The 15,654-nt window shown below is 34.2% G+C and overlaps 1 protein-coding gene across 3 annotated transcripts in view; it reads right to left on the bottom strand.

Annotated features, from left to right (window-relative positions):
• Window positions 1-15,654, bottom strand: part of LOC128985739 (protein kinase C and casein kinase substrate in neurons protein 1) — a 104,208-nt gene that overhangs the window by 27,209 nt on the left and 61,345 nt on the right. For all 3 annotated transcript variants that reach the window (XM_054405564.1, XM_054405566.1, XM_054405565.1), the window contains exon 2: window positions 741-968. In XM_054405564.1, coding sequence (XP_054261539.1) covers window positions 741-954 — 214 coding nt within the window. In that variant the 5' untranslated portion in view covers window positions 955-968. The remainder of the gene's footprint in view (window positions 1-740; window positions 969-15,654) is intronic.

Below are 15,654 nucleotides of genomic sequence, written 5' to 3'. Positions count from 1 at the left end.
GCAGTTCAGTAGTTAAAACATACTCCCCATGGCTTAATCTTTTTTCGTGTAATCACGTTTTCAAAAACGTTTTTTAAGTTTTTTGGATAGCGATTAGAGTTAAACTAAATTATTAAACTCATAATTAGAATGAATAAGGTCCAAAGAATATTTCTCTACTCGCGACAGTAGGACCAAAGCTAGGAAACCTCTGTCCCGCCTCGCTTCAATGTGCGGTGACACGAAAAAGTCCCCGCTCCCACCTGCACCTAGCCTGCACCTCGCCTGCTCCTGGCCTCGCTTCAATGTGCAGCGGGCCTTATATTATTTTTTTCCTTAAAATTTCATCTGCATGATCTAGCATTGCAAGAACATAAATTTTTATTTAAAAGGGTGTAGAACTGTAGATCCAACATTTATCCATCAATCAAATAAATAGAAAATTTCTTTGATCTGTAATCAATCAAAATTAATACTTAAAAAAGAACTGACCTTGATAACTTTGTTCCACTTCTTACTTAACCCTTATTTAATCTAAAGGTTTATTTTTCCCTTTTACAAGAGTACAGTAAAACGGATCGTGACCATCACTCAAAAGTAAAAAAAAATCAATTTTATTTCTCAAATTTTAATCTGCCTTCCTCTAGCGTCTCATGGATCCAAACTGTTATTACACTTCAAAAACATTTTTAAACCATTTCAACAAACATCAAACGTTTCGTAACGGCCACACTAATAGACTTGTTCACTTGTTAACTGACCTTTTTCGATGATTTCGTTCCACTTCTTCGCCCACCCCTTGAGGTTCTTCGCGTAGGCCTTCTCAATGTCTGCTCGCTCCTGTACCAGAGCCATGAGATCGTTGCATAGCTTATATCCGTCTTCTATCCGTTTGGTAGTTCGCTTGAAGTTGTTCGGCTCCCAGAAGGAGTCGCTGGTTGCGATGAGCATCGTGTCGTCACTGTGGTGAGACATCTCTCAAGATCCACCTGCGGAAAAAGAAAGATCGTTAAAAATCAGGAGGAAAAGAGGATTTTGATGGATGAATGAAGCTGAATACAACAATCTAAAGTGGTCCCAGCTAAATGATATGACTGTTGAACAGCTGGGCTAAATAATGACAAATTCACAGTTGATAAAATGAAAAAAATCAAAAACGAAGAAAAGAAACAAGACATTTTGTTAGGACACTCAGGTGCACGACAAAAAATAGTATTCAACTCAGAGTATGCTTGGGTAGCGAGCTGGTCTAGGGGTAGAGTGCAGGACTTCAGTCCCGGAGGTCCATTGTTCAAATCCTGCCAAATAACTAGTAAATTTTATCTAAGTGATAATGCCGCAACCACTAGGCCCAGCTTGACGAAATGTAGAAAACGAACCAGGGCTAGAGCCTGGTGTCCTAAAGAAAAAAGTACACTATCTGTAAGAAGTATTGGATGACGCTTTAGACATCATAAAAATATTATACCTAGCTATCTAAATGCCCTTGATAAATTACCACCATTACTTACATTCTTTAGACGTCTACATTCAAGTGACACCTATAAAGTACCAACTTACACTGAACATCAATTAACATAGCAAATCCCACAGTTGTAGATTATTACATCTTACAAGTGAGACAATTTGGCATACTCCAGTGTGATGATAACAGACTATATTATCTGACCAAGAGGTAATTTCTCTAAAGTCGCTTGATTCGTTCTATATTCAACAATTTTAAAGCTTATAGCAATTTTCAAAATTTTTTTAACAAATAGATTAATTATAACATTTTCAAAGTATTTTTGAAAAAAAAAAAAAAATAGAACTTAAAACATTTGTGTGCAACCAGTTTCATAACCTAAAGAAAGTAAAAATTTGCGTTGATAAATCAGGAAATATAATTACTAACATTTAAAATAGATTTAACCAATAAAATACAGTATCAAAATACCTGAAAAACTTTTCATAGTAGCCTACTTAAATTAAAAACTTTAATTTACGACCATTATTTTTGTTTGGACTTTCCAAAGTTGTACACTTGCATAGAAAACTTTTAATACAAATTAGTGGGCTGGTAATATGATTTTTTTCAACATAGCTAGAAAAAGTAAAATAAAAAAATGTCTCAACAATACAAGTGTCAGAGAAAAAGAAAGAGCTAGAGAAAGAAAGAGTGATATTTTTCAGTTCAGTGTTATTCACAATGACTCACCCATCCCATTCCTCTTAGCTGTATTTCTGATGATCTACATTGTACAATACAGAAAATAGCAGCTTTTATCCAGATTTCGCCAGTCTTTTGTCAAACTCTGTTCAACTTCATATGAATATACGTAGTTAAAACTTTTTTTTCTGTTTTAAAGGTCAATGAAAATATTTATGAAAGCGGAACTACCATTTTTTTATAAACTAAACTTATTAGGACATTCACTTTAATCGACACTTTAGACTTATAAAGTTGATCAGGAAAACACTTGTAACCGATATTTATTCAAACTTAGGAAAATTCTTAATGACAATCTTCAATAACATTCAGACTTAGGTAAATAGCCAAGGAAATAATTAATTGTAAACCATCTTTCCTCTTTCCCGAATTGTCTTTTAAGCTATTTATTAAGTAACACATATGTTTTAACATAAATAACAGCAAACAAAAAATAGTAAATATTCAGTATTACGCCAACTAACCACTGATTGTTACTTCTAGCTGGCAACAATTACAATTCTTGAAGGAATTCATTTTGAATAATTAAAAAATAATATTTACATAATAGACCTATTTTAATATTGTTTGGACAAATATTAAAAAAAATTGATTACTATCTAAGTATTGATTTATTTATTATCTATTACTTGACAAAGGGCTAATTTAAACAAAGGTCATAGAAACAACAAACTATCCTTTATGTCTGGCTAAAAAACAGCTAAAACTCTTAAAGGAATTATTTTTTTAATATATAGATATTTATTTAAATAAATCTGTAAATTGTATCTTTTTTTCTATAAAATTTATGAAAATTATATTGCGATACAGTAATTACAAATAAACAAAATTATTCTACATAATAATTTGCTACTGAGGAATAAAAATACCACAGTAAACTAATAAAAATAATCTAATAAAAAAATAACTCAAAAATACATCAAATTGAAAAAAGTGTACATTTAGTACTATTTACAAGAACAAACTCTATGGTACATTATTGGTAACATTATCAACTCGGAACTCTTAGTTGCTAGAACTCAGGAATTTCACTGGGTTGGCGGAAATGCTGCCAACGTAGAATGAATATAATTGTAGGAAGAACATTTAACTGTCACAAGAATGTTTCTCACAAAATCCATTCCTACAGAGATTGTGAATTCCGCAAGTTTAGAGAATATTTTACTACTTGCATTGCTTGTAACATTATATCATTCTGACTTCTTAAAAAAATTAATCTCGTGAGAAACAAGGTTAGAAATTACAGTAAATAATTTTAACCGCAAATAGAAAATAAATAAAAGGTAAATGTGAAGTCTGGACCGTAGAATAAAAACTATTTAATAGTGTTTCTTTAAATATTACTTTTGTTTATGAGTGAGACAGGATTCAAAAAAAAAATATTGCAGCAAAGATAAAATTTGTCGATAAGATATTACGTAAATTACATAAATATAATTTTTCAATTGTATGACATTTATTGATTCGTCATAGTTTTTACATTAAACAAATGAAATTTTTTTTAATTATTGAAAACTGAATTCAACCATTGGACATAATTTATGTAATTTTTATTTTACGTGAACAAAGGACCAAGAACTACATTTAATCTAATGTTTGTTTGTAAAAATACTAGGTGGCGCAGAGGCATCCACAAAATTGAGCGGAGTCATCAAGGGTTTATATTATATTGTTTTGGTCTTACTGCAGTAATACTAGCCGTTTTTAATGCATGCGTTGCGGGTCTAAAGTAGCAATTTTACTCTTTAGGAAGTAAAAAAGTTTTTATCCTCTATGGAGTAAAAATAGTGTTTATCCTATATGGAGTAAAAATCAGCCGTTGTCAACTCAGTTGTAAATTTCTATTATAAACGATTGCATGTATCGAAATATGTATCGATTCGTGCTTCGAAATTATTTTAACCTACAGTCTACAGTCTCGTCCCAAAGCGTTTTAGCTTTGCAGATACATTAATCCATTCCCACATTCAACACGCTCACCTTTACTACTTCCTTCACCACCCCCTACGTATTGGACATATTTCCCTCTCTTCCCATAACATTTTAGGATTGCAGATATATTAATGTAATTGCCAAAGACAGTTCCCACACTCTGCACTGCAAGCCTTACCACTTCCTTCACCATTTCCTACGTCATAGACCTGTTTCCCTCCCTTTCCGTAGCATTTTATGATTGCAGATACCTTAATCTAATCGTTATAAACAGTTCCCACACTCCGGACAGCTTGCTTTGACTACTTCCTTCATCACTTCCTACGTCGCGGACCCGTTATCCTCCCTTCCCATAGCATTTTATGATTGCAGATGTCTTCATCTAATAGTCATAAACAGTTCCCACACTCCGGACTCCTCGCCTTTACTACTTCCTTCACCACTTCCTACGTGACGGACCTGTTTCCCTCCCTTCCCATAGCATCATAGGACTGCAGATACCTTAATATAATGGTCATAAGCAGTTCCCACACTCCGGACAGCTTGCCTTGACTACTTCCTTCATCACTTCCTACGTCGCGGACCTGTTATCCTCCCTTCCCATAGCATTTTATGATTGCAGATACCTTAATCTAATCGTCATAAACAGTTCCAACACTCCGGACTGCTCGCCTTTACTACTTCCTTCGCCACTTCCTACGGCACGGACCTGTTTCCCTCCCTTTCCATAGCATTTTATGATTGCAGATACCTTAATCTAATCGTTATAAACAGTTCCCACACTCCGGACAGCTTGCCTTGACTACTTCCTTCATCACTTCCTACGTCGCGGACCCGTTATCCTCCCTTCCCATAGCATTTTATGATTGCAGATATCTTCATCTAATCGTCATAAACAGTTCCCATACTCCGAACTCCTCGCCTTTACTACATCCTTCACCACTTCCTACGTGACGGACCTGTTTCCCTCCCTTCCCATAGCATCATAGGATTGCAAATACCTTAATATAATGGTTATAAGCAGTTCCCACACTCCGAAGAGCTCGCCTTTACTACTTCCTTCGCCACTTCCTACGCCACGGAACTGTTTCCCTCCCTTTCCATAGAACTTTATGATTGCAGATACCTCAACTCAATCTAATTTTCGTAAACAGTTCCTACACTCCGGACAGCTTGCCTTGACTACTTCCTTCATCACTTCCTACGTCGCAGACCCGTTATCCTTACTTCCCATAGCATTTTAGGATTGCAGATATCTTCATCTAATCATCATAAAGAGTTCCCACACTCCGGACTGCTCGCCTTTACTACTTCCTTCACCACTTCCTACGTGACGGACCTGTTTCCCTCCCTTCCCATAGCATCATAGGATTGCAGATACCTTAATATAATGGTCATAAGCAGTTCCCACACTCCGGACAGCTTGCCTTGACTACTTCCTTCATCACTTCCTACGTTGCGGACCCGTTATCCTCCCTTCCCATAGCATTTTATGATTGCAGATACCTTAATCTAATCGTCATAAACAGTTCCAAAACTCCGGACTGCTCGCCTTTACTACTTCCTTCGCCACTTCCTACGCCACGGACCAGTTTCCCTCCCTTTCCGTAGCATTTTATGATTGCAGATACCTTAATCTAATCGTTATAAACAGTTTCCACACTCCAGACTGTTCACCTTTAGTACTTTCTTTAACACTTCCTACGTCGCGGACCTCAAGCTAGTGTCGTCATTTGATTATTTTATGATCCATACCACCGTTTATTTTCTAATATCTGTGGAATAATGCTATCAGCTATTTATTTATCTACTGCATTCAAAAGTCAACAGCTGATCATATGTCTTTGTTTATGTGTCAAATACTGCTTCCATAAGGATTACATTGAAACTTTGAGACCCAGTGGGGCGGATTCCTGAGAGTTATTTTTAACGCCATATAGATGTTGGCACTCACCGATATGGTCTTTATCACCATCCAAAATTTGAAAACGATTGATTCAGCCGTCTAGGAGGAGTTTGCGTATTGCGAAATGCATAAAAGTCGACGTATAAGAGCTTCGCTCGCTCCGCTCAAAAATTTAAATATTCGATTACATTCTTGCTTTTACACACGATTTGTAAATCCATTTGAATTTTAAATCATTAGCATTGTGGATAATTTTTTGTTTTACAAAGTTACCTTTTTTCAACATCCAATTATGTACTTCTGAGGTTCTTTTTATCTCCTGCTACAAGATTATTGATTGACATTATTTTATCCATCGACAAAATTTTAATACGCATGAAAGAAGCATGAAAGAAAAATAAAACCGTAAAATCTCATAACTTTTTTTGTATATTAACTACAGCATGTGGTTGGTGAACCGGTGGTTGGTGGTTGTGGTTTGAAACACCGGTTCCGGTTCATTGATTGTTCATGTTCACAAGCTCAGATGGTAGAGCATTATCTTTTAACACTGGTGTATTAAGGCTGATTTACACTATACCAGTTGGCGTTCCAGTTGAAGTTGCCAGTCACTGGATGACAGCGACTAGCGTGTAAGCATGTCCTGCCAGTAGGTGGCAGAGCCGGTAGAACAAATATTTTTGTTTTACAGGCATGCCAGTTTCCCCCAAATAATTATCCAGCTGTATCATGAACACAAAACTCTGGAATATGTTTAACCAAGATTACCGAAGTCGTGATGTGCCAGTAAGCGTTCCAGTCACTCCTTGCCAGTGACCTCCCAGTCAAATCTCTACTAGAATACCAGAAATTGGCAACGTGTAAATGGGCCTTTACAGCCAATGCAATAAAAAGACTACATAGGTGATAACGTACTAGGAAGACAGGTTTAAAATGTAAATAAATAAGAAATTTAAGAGAAAACCTTGATCTTAAAAGGGATTAAAATGAAATAAATAAAAAGAAAACTTGGAATAAACTTATCTTACTCATTTTTATTTCCTTCATTACCAAAGAAATCAAAAACTAAATGCAAACATAGTCTTGGTAGCATAGGTAAGTACCACAAGGAACCGTTTTTAATACATTCAGACACGAAGTTCCATTGAAAATGATTTAACCAACACATTTTCTATGAAATTGCATACATAAATCACAGTGCACAGTTCGTATCTATAAAAGTTATTTAGAGTGATTTAGCCAATAGCTGGCCAATGGTAACTAAATCAAAACCAATATGATGGATGCTATTGGTTATTTGAGTTGATTTATTGTGTGATTTTAACCAGCCAAATTTAAAGATAAACACATTTTTTATGTGAGCAATGTTTGCTGAATATTAATATTCAATGTGTAACTCATTTTTTTTAACCATTTGTACTACAAAATAAATAAAACATTTGATTATATTATTAATTAAAATAATGCGTTGCTACTCACTATTTGAGTACAGTTTTGATTGTGGCCGAATTTGGCCCATGAACATCTAAAAATACCTATATTTACAATTTGAATAATTAATTTTGTCAGACAATTATTTTTAACAATAACTGTAAAGGAAACACAACAAGAAAAAAACTGTTGATAATATTTTAATTTTTGATGAACAATCTAACTCTGTATTGTTATTAATTTTACTATGTAAATTACTGTCAATGATAGGAGGGAATCTGAGGTTCATAACCTGAGGTAAGAGCTGCAGTATTTAGGTCAACTTGTGGAATATCTAGGTCAAGTCAACAAGTAGAAGTACAAATCCAGGCCTCTATTGATCAGTTCCACCTCCACATCTAGGCCTACTTCCATCGGTACAGAACAATTCATAAAATTGTGCAACTTAAGAATAATAGGCAGGATGTAACTGAACTTTCAGAAACTAAAAAATCCTAAGAATATAAATTTTGACTTGAATATATTAACTTTTTACCCTAGATGATATTATTCTTAAGTCTCAGAACTAGAGTAATCAGATAAAAATATATATTAATTTTAAAAAATGGTTACCTTACTAAATACCAATTGGTAAAATGTTCAACAGGAAAAATGTTAAATTATTATTTATAAAATTTTTTATTAATTTTATAAAAAACCTTTATGAAAAGAAAATATAATCCATTGATTAAATTTAACTTGAAATTTATTTATTTAATTTGCCACATTTTTTTTATATATTTTGATTTAATTAAAATCATACTTTTTTTATTTTATACAAAAACATTTTTGTATATTTTCTTGGAAGGCTTCTGACAAAAATAACATTCAAAGTGTGTTTAACTCATACACATAATAAATCAAAAAAAGCACCCATAAAAATCAATCGTTTACCATACAACGAAAGGGTTGCTCTTTATATTTTTTTGGAGTTCGGAGTAAACATAACAAAGTTACAATTCAAACATTGTTCTTAGAACAGGTAGCCAAGTGGGTTAGTGATTTTAGTTTTTACTCAATTCCTCTTACAATCTGAAGGTATCAGAATCGATCCTAACCTATGAACATTTTATCAAAAAACTTTTTCCAATGAAAACCCATTATGACAAACGAAAATTTGCTTAGTCAGCAGGTTTGCTGCGGCAGGGGTATTTCTATCAATAGACAGAGTAAATATTGAGAACTAAAGTAGACTCAACAGTGAGGAAGGTCACTGTAGAGTCAACGGAAAGTGACAATCATGACAGTAACTACAGGATGTTACCAACAAGGAGGAGGTGTCAGATGATTGGTGTTGTGTAGTCTTGCATCTCTATTATCTCTTCTGTATCTGCTTTGTATTAGTTTGAGATTACTGTACAAATATTTCCAGCAAAATAAAATATCATTATTAATTTTGTACTGCAGTTGAAACAGGCTGACAATAAATGTGACATGGTCTTAAGTAGTTATTCTCATCCATAGGGTAATAAGAGTCGATAGGGAAATCTATAGGGTAAGAATTAGTTGAAGCCTCCTCTCCGCACGACATTGGTGTGTGGCAACGTCGCACAGGCCTATGGTGATAACAGTAATACAGATATCCATTGGGCAGTGGAAGCTCTATTATGAATTAGTGCAACAGCTGTTTCGGTAGGCCGGCGGTGCGGCGTTGCCATTTTAGTCTCGCCGCAGCCTTGCATTAGAGGACGTCGTGGTTTGATTGGAATACAGTGTGTTAAGTCCCGGAAAGGTATATTATATTTTTAACCACTCTTATTCACAGTTTGAATTAATAGACCTAGACCTATGGCACTCATAGAAAGAAATCCACTTTCGTCGGAGCTGTCGTTCTTTTCTCTCATCAGGGAAACGGCGCACGAGGAGTACGTAGTACGTGGACAATCTTAAAAGTAAGCATAGATTGATTGTTGATATGGACATCTTGGTAGAGAATGTTCATGTGGCGGAGTTTAAAACATTCTTTAAAGGGGTATCTGATGATCAAGCAAACTTAATCAAACTACAAAAGGTAGCCGGTGACATTTTACAAGGACGAACTAGGAGACGATAACAAATAAGGGAAGAGACAATTCTTCCAAAAACTTGGATGACCTTTCCCGTGTTAAACTTGAAAGAATGATGATCCACCCTATAACAAACTAGGCAGAGTCTCTGGTGTTCATTTATCAAACCTAGACGAACTAGTAAAGTTGTAAGAACTTTAATATGATGAATAATGAAGAATATTGGATAATCCTTAAACAAACAACAATGATATCTAAGTAGCAGTTGCAGAAGATGCATTATTGCACAAGGTGCACTGCAATGCGTGTCGTGGCCGTGTCAGTTTAGCGGTGACGCGATCATGGAGGCACTGCATGACGTCACAGTTCAAGGTCACGTGTCACGGTCAAGGTCAAGGTCACAGCGGGTCTCCGGTAGCGTCTCCCGGCTGTCACCTGAAGAAGCGTTACGTCACGGTTCGAAAACAAGGAGAGATAATGTTGCAGGTGGTTAGTTTATGTTCATATTGTTTGGTTCTCACAAAATTAATTGTTTTGAAGTAAAACTCACCCGGCGGTGACACAGAATGTTTAGAGGGACTAAGATATTGGTTGGTAAAAAATTGGTTAGAATATCATTTATGGTGCATACCAATAAATATAAAGAGGTGCGTGTAGTACTTGAATAACGTCACAGAAAACCCAATCTTTAAACCAAATGTTAAAAAAGTTGTGGGGTTTTCTGTCTAACAAATAAATGTTTGTCGAAGGAATACACACGTATCATCCAATTTGCCGGTAAAACTTCCAGGTTGTGCAATTAATTAATTAAAGAATGATCTAAAATATCACGAAAAAAACATACATTACAAGTTATGTTTAAAAATAATACAATCACAAACTAAACTACAACATAATAAAGATAATAATAAAAGTATACCGAAGAAAAATACCTCCAGAACTGACAAAATTGTTTAGTTTATAAAAGGGATAAGTAAGGCGCTGAAATCGATAAACGTGTGTTAAAATATTGACAAAACTTTGTACATGGTCAACTATGTCTTAAAACTAGCCCAATAGAACCCTTAAGCAAACTACTACACGTTACGAGGAGAAATAATAGGAAACTTCGGGTTTATCTTTTTGTTTATTGTATGCATTTATTCACTTTTATTTTCAGTGGATGTATATTTAACCCAGTATTTTAAATAAATAAATATTTTTTATTGCCTTGACAATATACATTGTATCGACAGGACAATTAATTAATTATTAAAGGTATAGGATTCATTTACACTCTTTATGATTTCATTTTTAAATTTGGATGCATTTTCATTGAAGTCTTTAATAGAATAGATCGAATCATCAGTGAGGATATGTTTTATTATTTTTTTAATGTTAATTGGTAATTTGTTAAACAATTCATTCCATTGTAATTAAGATGTTTGTCATAAAACGTGGATTGTATAAGAAAATGTTTGTGATCTTCTCAAATCATAATTCTTCACACATAATTCATGATTTTTTGTGAATTTCTCAAAATTGTTCTTAAAAAATAGTAATGTTTCATAAAAATAATATGAGTAAAAGGTCATTAACTGGTAATTAAAAAAAACTTTCTTACAGGATTGACGTGGTTTCAATTTAAAAATATTGCTTAATAGAGACTTTTGTAATTTAAATGTTTGTTTAGTTTAAAAAAAAAAACTTCCCATGTCTTGATAAAATTTACAATATTTGAACGTGTAACTATTTAAACAAACCGAAAAGACTTGTACTAAAAAATCTTACTTTATAATTTCAAACCTGCGATCAGACGGTTAAAATTAAACATACCAACCACATATTGACTAGCAAAATAATAAACCAGGAACACCGGAAGGTAAAATTTCTCAAACTCCCAAATATGTGGACTTCCCAATAGCGGGAAAGTAACCATTAATTAGGCTTGGTTCCACACGCACCAATTTATCCTGACCACAGAGAAAGTAAAATATTTGCCCAAAAACATTCTCTTCCTGCAAATAGTGGCTGCGAATATGTTATTTCGTAAATGCATAATCTCCGAAGTCAAATACAATTAAATAGTTTATTAAACCAATTTAACAGGAGAATATTTTACACTAGCCAAGTCAATAAAAAACAACTAGTAAGACAACAAAATAAATTTGAAATAATTCTAAATATATTATTTTATTTTATATTGCAGAACAAGAAAAAATATACATCTCCAGTCCAACGACGCTATGATTTCCCGATGACAAAGATGTAACAAATGATCAGTTTGGATTAAAATCCATCTAGAAGAATTCAAAACTTAACAATCTTACTCTGGTTACCGACCTGCTATTTCATTCACGGCTTAATTACAATATTTACAACAATTGGCTTGAAGTTGCTCAATGATTTGTAATAGCGACCTCGGAACTTCGCACCATTGCCTACAGGTCATTAGTAGTAAAATAGAATGCAATTGTACCGCTGCACTATACAGGGTGAACCACATAAACTGTGCCACCAAAAGTGTTTAAGAAACTAAGAATTTTTTACGGCAAAGCTTTAGATGTGGAAATTCGCCATATTTTTACAATTTAAATTATAATATGCATTTTAAATATCATACCACGATTTTCAGATAGGTAGTCTAAAGCGGAAATCTTAAAAATTACATTTTTAACTGAGGGATTCAGATTTTACGTGCAATCTGAGGATTTTTTATAGGTTTTTCAAACCTAACCATTTAGGATACATTAGCAGTGGAAATTTAAATTTTTGTTTTGGAAATCTTGTATTGTATTGGGTGAAATTTATTAGAACGATATTTATATTATTACTAATTAAGCCACTCATTCGGTCATGTTTTCAAATACAAAACTGACACTAGGTGACCAGTGTACAGGGTCTTCAAGGAAGGTCTGTTGAACTATAAAATACGTACGATTATAAGTTCCATTAAGATCGGTCGGAGCAGTTCAAACATAAAAATTTCAATGTTTAAAAAACAAAATTGTGAATACCTTCACATGAACCCTTTTATTTTTTTGTATCAGGAATCAAGTCCCGAAGTCTTGACAAGTTTTTGGGACACGCTGTAGATCGGGTGTCTTTTCAAAATTTAAAACAATACGGCTCAACGTAAGTATACAATATTTAACAAGTATATTTTTCCGGTCAGAATCATTACTAGCCTAGAAGTTTCTGATAATGAGGCGTTCAACCAATAACACACCAAGATATGTATATCGATTTTGCACTAAATACACCTCATTATAGTTCCAACCTTGGTTTTACGATCCAATTTGCCCGTGAGCTATAGCCGTACATAGCGGATACGGTAAATGATAAGACAGTAGTGGTGGAGGGGGGGGGGGGCGTGGGAGTCAAGACTAGAGTGAAAGTGCCGCCGCAAGGCAGCATTGTTTACATTCGCTCTCATATCAGCTGTTCGCACCATTGTTGCAGGAGTGCCAACAGCGCAATAATTAAATGCAGCGCTAAACTCGCACTATATAAAGTGATTGGGGTTTTAATCGGACGTTATCAAGTGAACTTTGAGGTGATCGATTTCGCAAGTACAAGCTGAAGGGGGTTTTAGGAAAAGGTGTAACTTATAGAGTATATAGTGAAACTTGTAGAGTCGTGGGCAAATAAGATCTTTATTAGTAGGTATTATAGTGTGTATAAAAGTAGATTTTTTGAAATGAAATGAACAACGTCTTAACTCGAAAGACAGTTACTAGCAATTCCTGTATGGTAAATGTTGGCGAAATTACACACGAAACGCAAAATAACTACACTACTATTATATCAATTATCAATTAAGATGGGGACACTACTATTCCCAAAAAAGACTGTAAAATGAGAAGACATGTGCAGTTTTCTTACTGACTTGACTAAGATCACAGAAAACGCTGGTGGCGCTGCCTACGGATTGACAGGCAAAGCTCTCTCAAAACACTTAATGCTTTTTACCATGCGGTTGGCATTCTGGGTTATAGTAGTACGTTTTCTGTGCTAAGATCAGCTGTTTTATTCACTAGGATCCTTTATTTGCAGCCCAATCAGGGACAGTTTGGTCCAGTTTCACAAAAAAAATTATTGACTCTTCTCAGGATCGATCCGGCAACCTTTTGATTGTTAGGCAAACACTATAACCACTCAGCTACCCAGCCAGTCTTAAAACTTAAAACCTTTATACGTAGTCTTACTATACTAAACGTGAAAATTATACTTGCACAAGTCAAATCCAATGGTTTAATAGACATACATATAACATGCAGAAGAGTAGCCAGTGTAGCCAACGGTCAATATCTGACAATAAGCAGGGTGACTAGCTTCGGCGTGACAAACAAAACAGAAGATCCCAACAAAAGCCCATTGTTCTAGCACAATGGCATGTTTTGTACCACAGGTGTTCCAGAAGAGAATACCAAATCAGAATTGATGCGCTGGAAGCCCACCTTACCATGACTATGGGTAAATGTCTTATCATCTTATAGCTATTAATTTATATTGACTTCAGGTGAAATACTAAGTTTTATTATCCATAAAACGATACTTACTTACTGAATGGGTTTAATTGTGAATTTGCTATGGACTCATAGTCATAAGTCATAATATGCCTTCAAACTTATATTAGAACATTTTATATTCTATGACGAATAAGTATGTTAGGAAAATTATCTTCCTTGCAAGTCTATTACACTTAACAGCATCTTAAAAAATGTATCTTACTACACTTGATAAAAACAAATCTGAATTTAATTTGAACCAAAATACTGTATATAATCATTAGAATTACCTTTGTATATTAAAACATATTTTGCTATGATCCTGAATGTGTCAATGTTGATATTTTCTGACAAAATGCCTAAGTTACACAATAAAACAACTAAGGCTTGGATCGTTCCCTTTTATTAGAATCCAAAAGAAACCGAAATATGTAAAAAAAAACGAATGAAACGTTTAACATTCAGTTTAACTTTTATTTATGAATATTCAGAACCTCTCCAACAAAAATCATGGAGCATCAAAATCTCTATCGCAAATCATTTCTTTATTACACATCTCATCGGGTGTTTTCAATATCCCATTTTATTCTCGATCCGATCAAAGGAATTAAATACCACTTCACAGACTCAATTGAAAGCAAACAATACAACGTCTGATCGGATCTTCTCGTTCGATAATACAATCTTTGTTGTTTAAAACAAATTTAGAAAAAAACCACTGCCTTTTATGTAATACGTATAATAGTGATAGTTTGCTTAAAAAATGTGTTTAATTTTTATAACAATGTGTTTAGACATTCCACCCCCATGTTAAATTTGTAGCCAGGTTTTTTATCAGAATTTTCGTAGTTGATGTGAGCCACCTACACATTGCGCTGATCTAAATTACTAAATTCTGTCGAGTACACAAACTTTTTTACCAAGTCAAATTTAAGGAATGACTTATTGTGAGCTTTAGCAACTGTTATGACCCATAAACCTGGTCAGCAACAAAAATAAGGTATAAAATAGAATTTTAGACACTAGCGTATTCTGTGACGGGCTCACACAACTACGTTCTTTTTTAGTACAATTTTTTTTACAGTTGGTTCATATAGATGGGATGTATACTTCAGTATCCAATAGTCAATGGTGTTTTGGTGGAGAGGGTCTTAAATTAACACAGTACTAGCCTGAAAAGAATATTATATTTAATGAAAATTGACAGCTTAAGAAGAACTTAAAAACACGGGGTGATACCATAAGTAGCCTAGCAAATGGCGACAAACAAAATTTGGACCGAAAGTCCAAGACATATCACCAACCAGGGTTCTAACAGCTTACGGCATCTATGGCGGGTTTGAGACTGAGTTGAGGAGGTTATAATGAAGTGTGTACTTGGATGAAGGAGTGGCCAGTCACGACGTAGTACTGGGGGTCGTGTACTGTACTATGCAACTGACACTGGAGTGTATTTAAAATTCCCGGAAATTCAAAATCGGGCCTATATTCCAAAAATTCATGAATTTCCGGGAATTTACGATTAACTAGCAAGGTAGGTTTGTAAAATGTTAATTAATAGGTAAAGAATTAATTATATAGTTTAATCAAACACAACAACTAAATTGTGTTTAAATTTAAAATTTAGTATTTTTTTGTCATACTGCAACAAAAACAGCTGTT

This window comes from Macrosteles quadrilineatus, unplaced genomic scaffold (assembly GCF_028750875.1).
Source record: "Macrosteles quadrilineatus isolate MER2022 unplaced genomic scaffold, UCM_ALF_1.0 Scaffold_2__2_contigs__length_208266976, whole genome shotgun sequence".
Classification (NCBI taxonomy): Eukaryota; Metazoa; Arthropoda; class Insecta; order Hemiptera; family Cicadellidae; genus Macrosteles; species Macrosteles quadrilineatus.
Note: the sequence above shows the minus strand (reverse complement) of the source record. Positions and strands in the feature narration are given on the sequence as shown.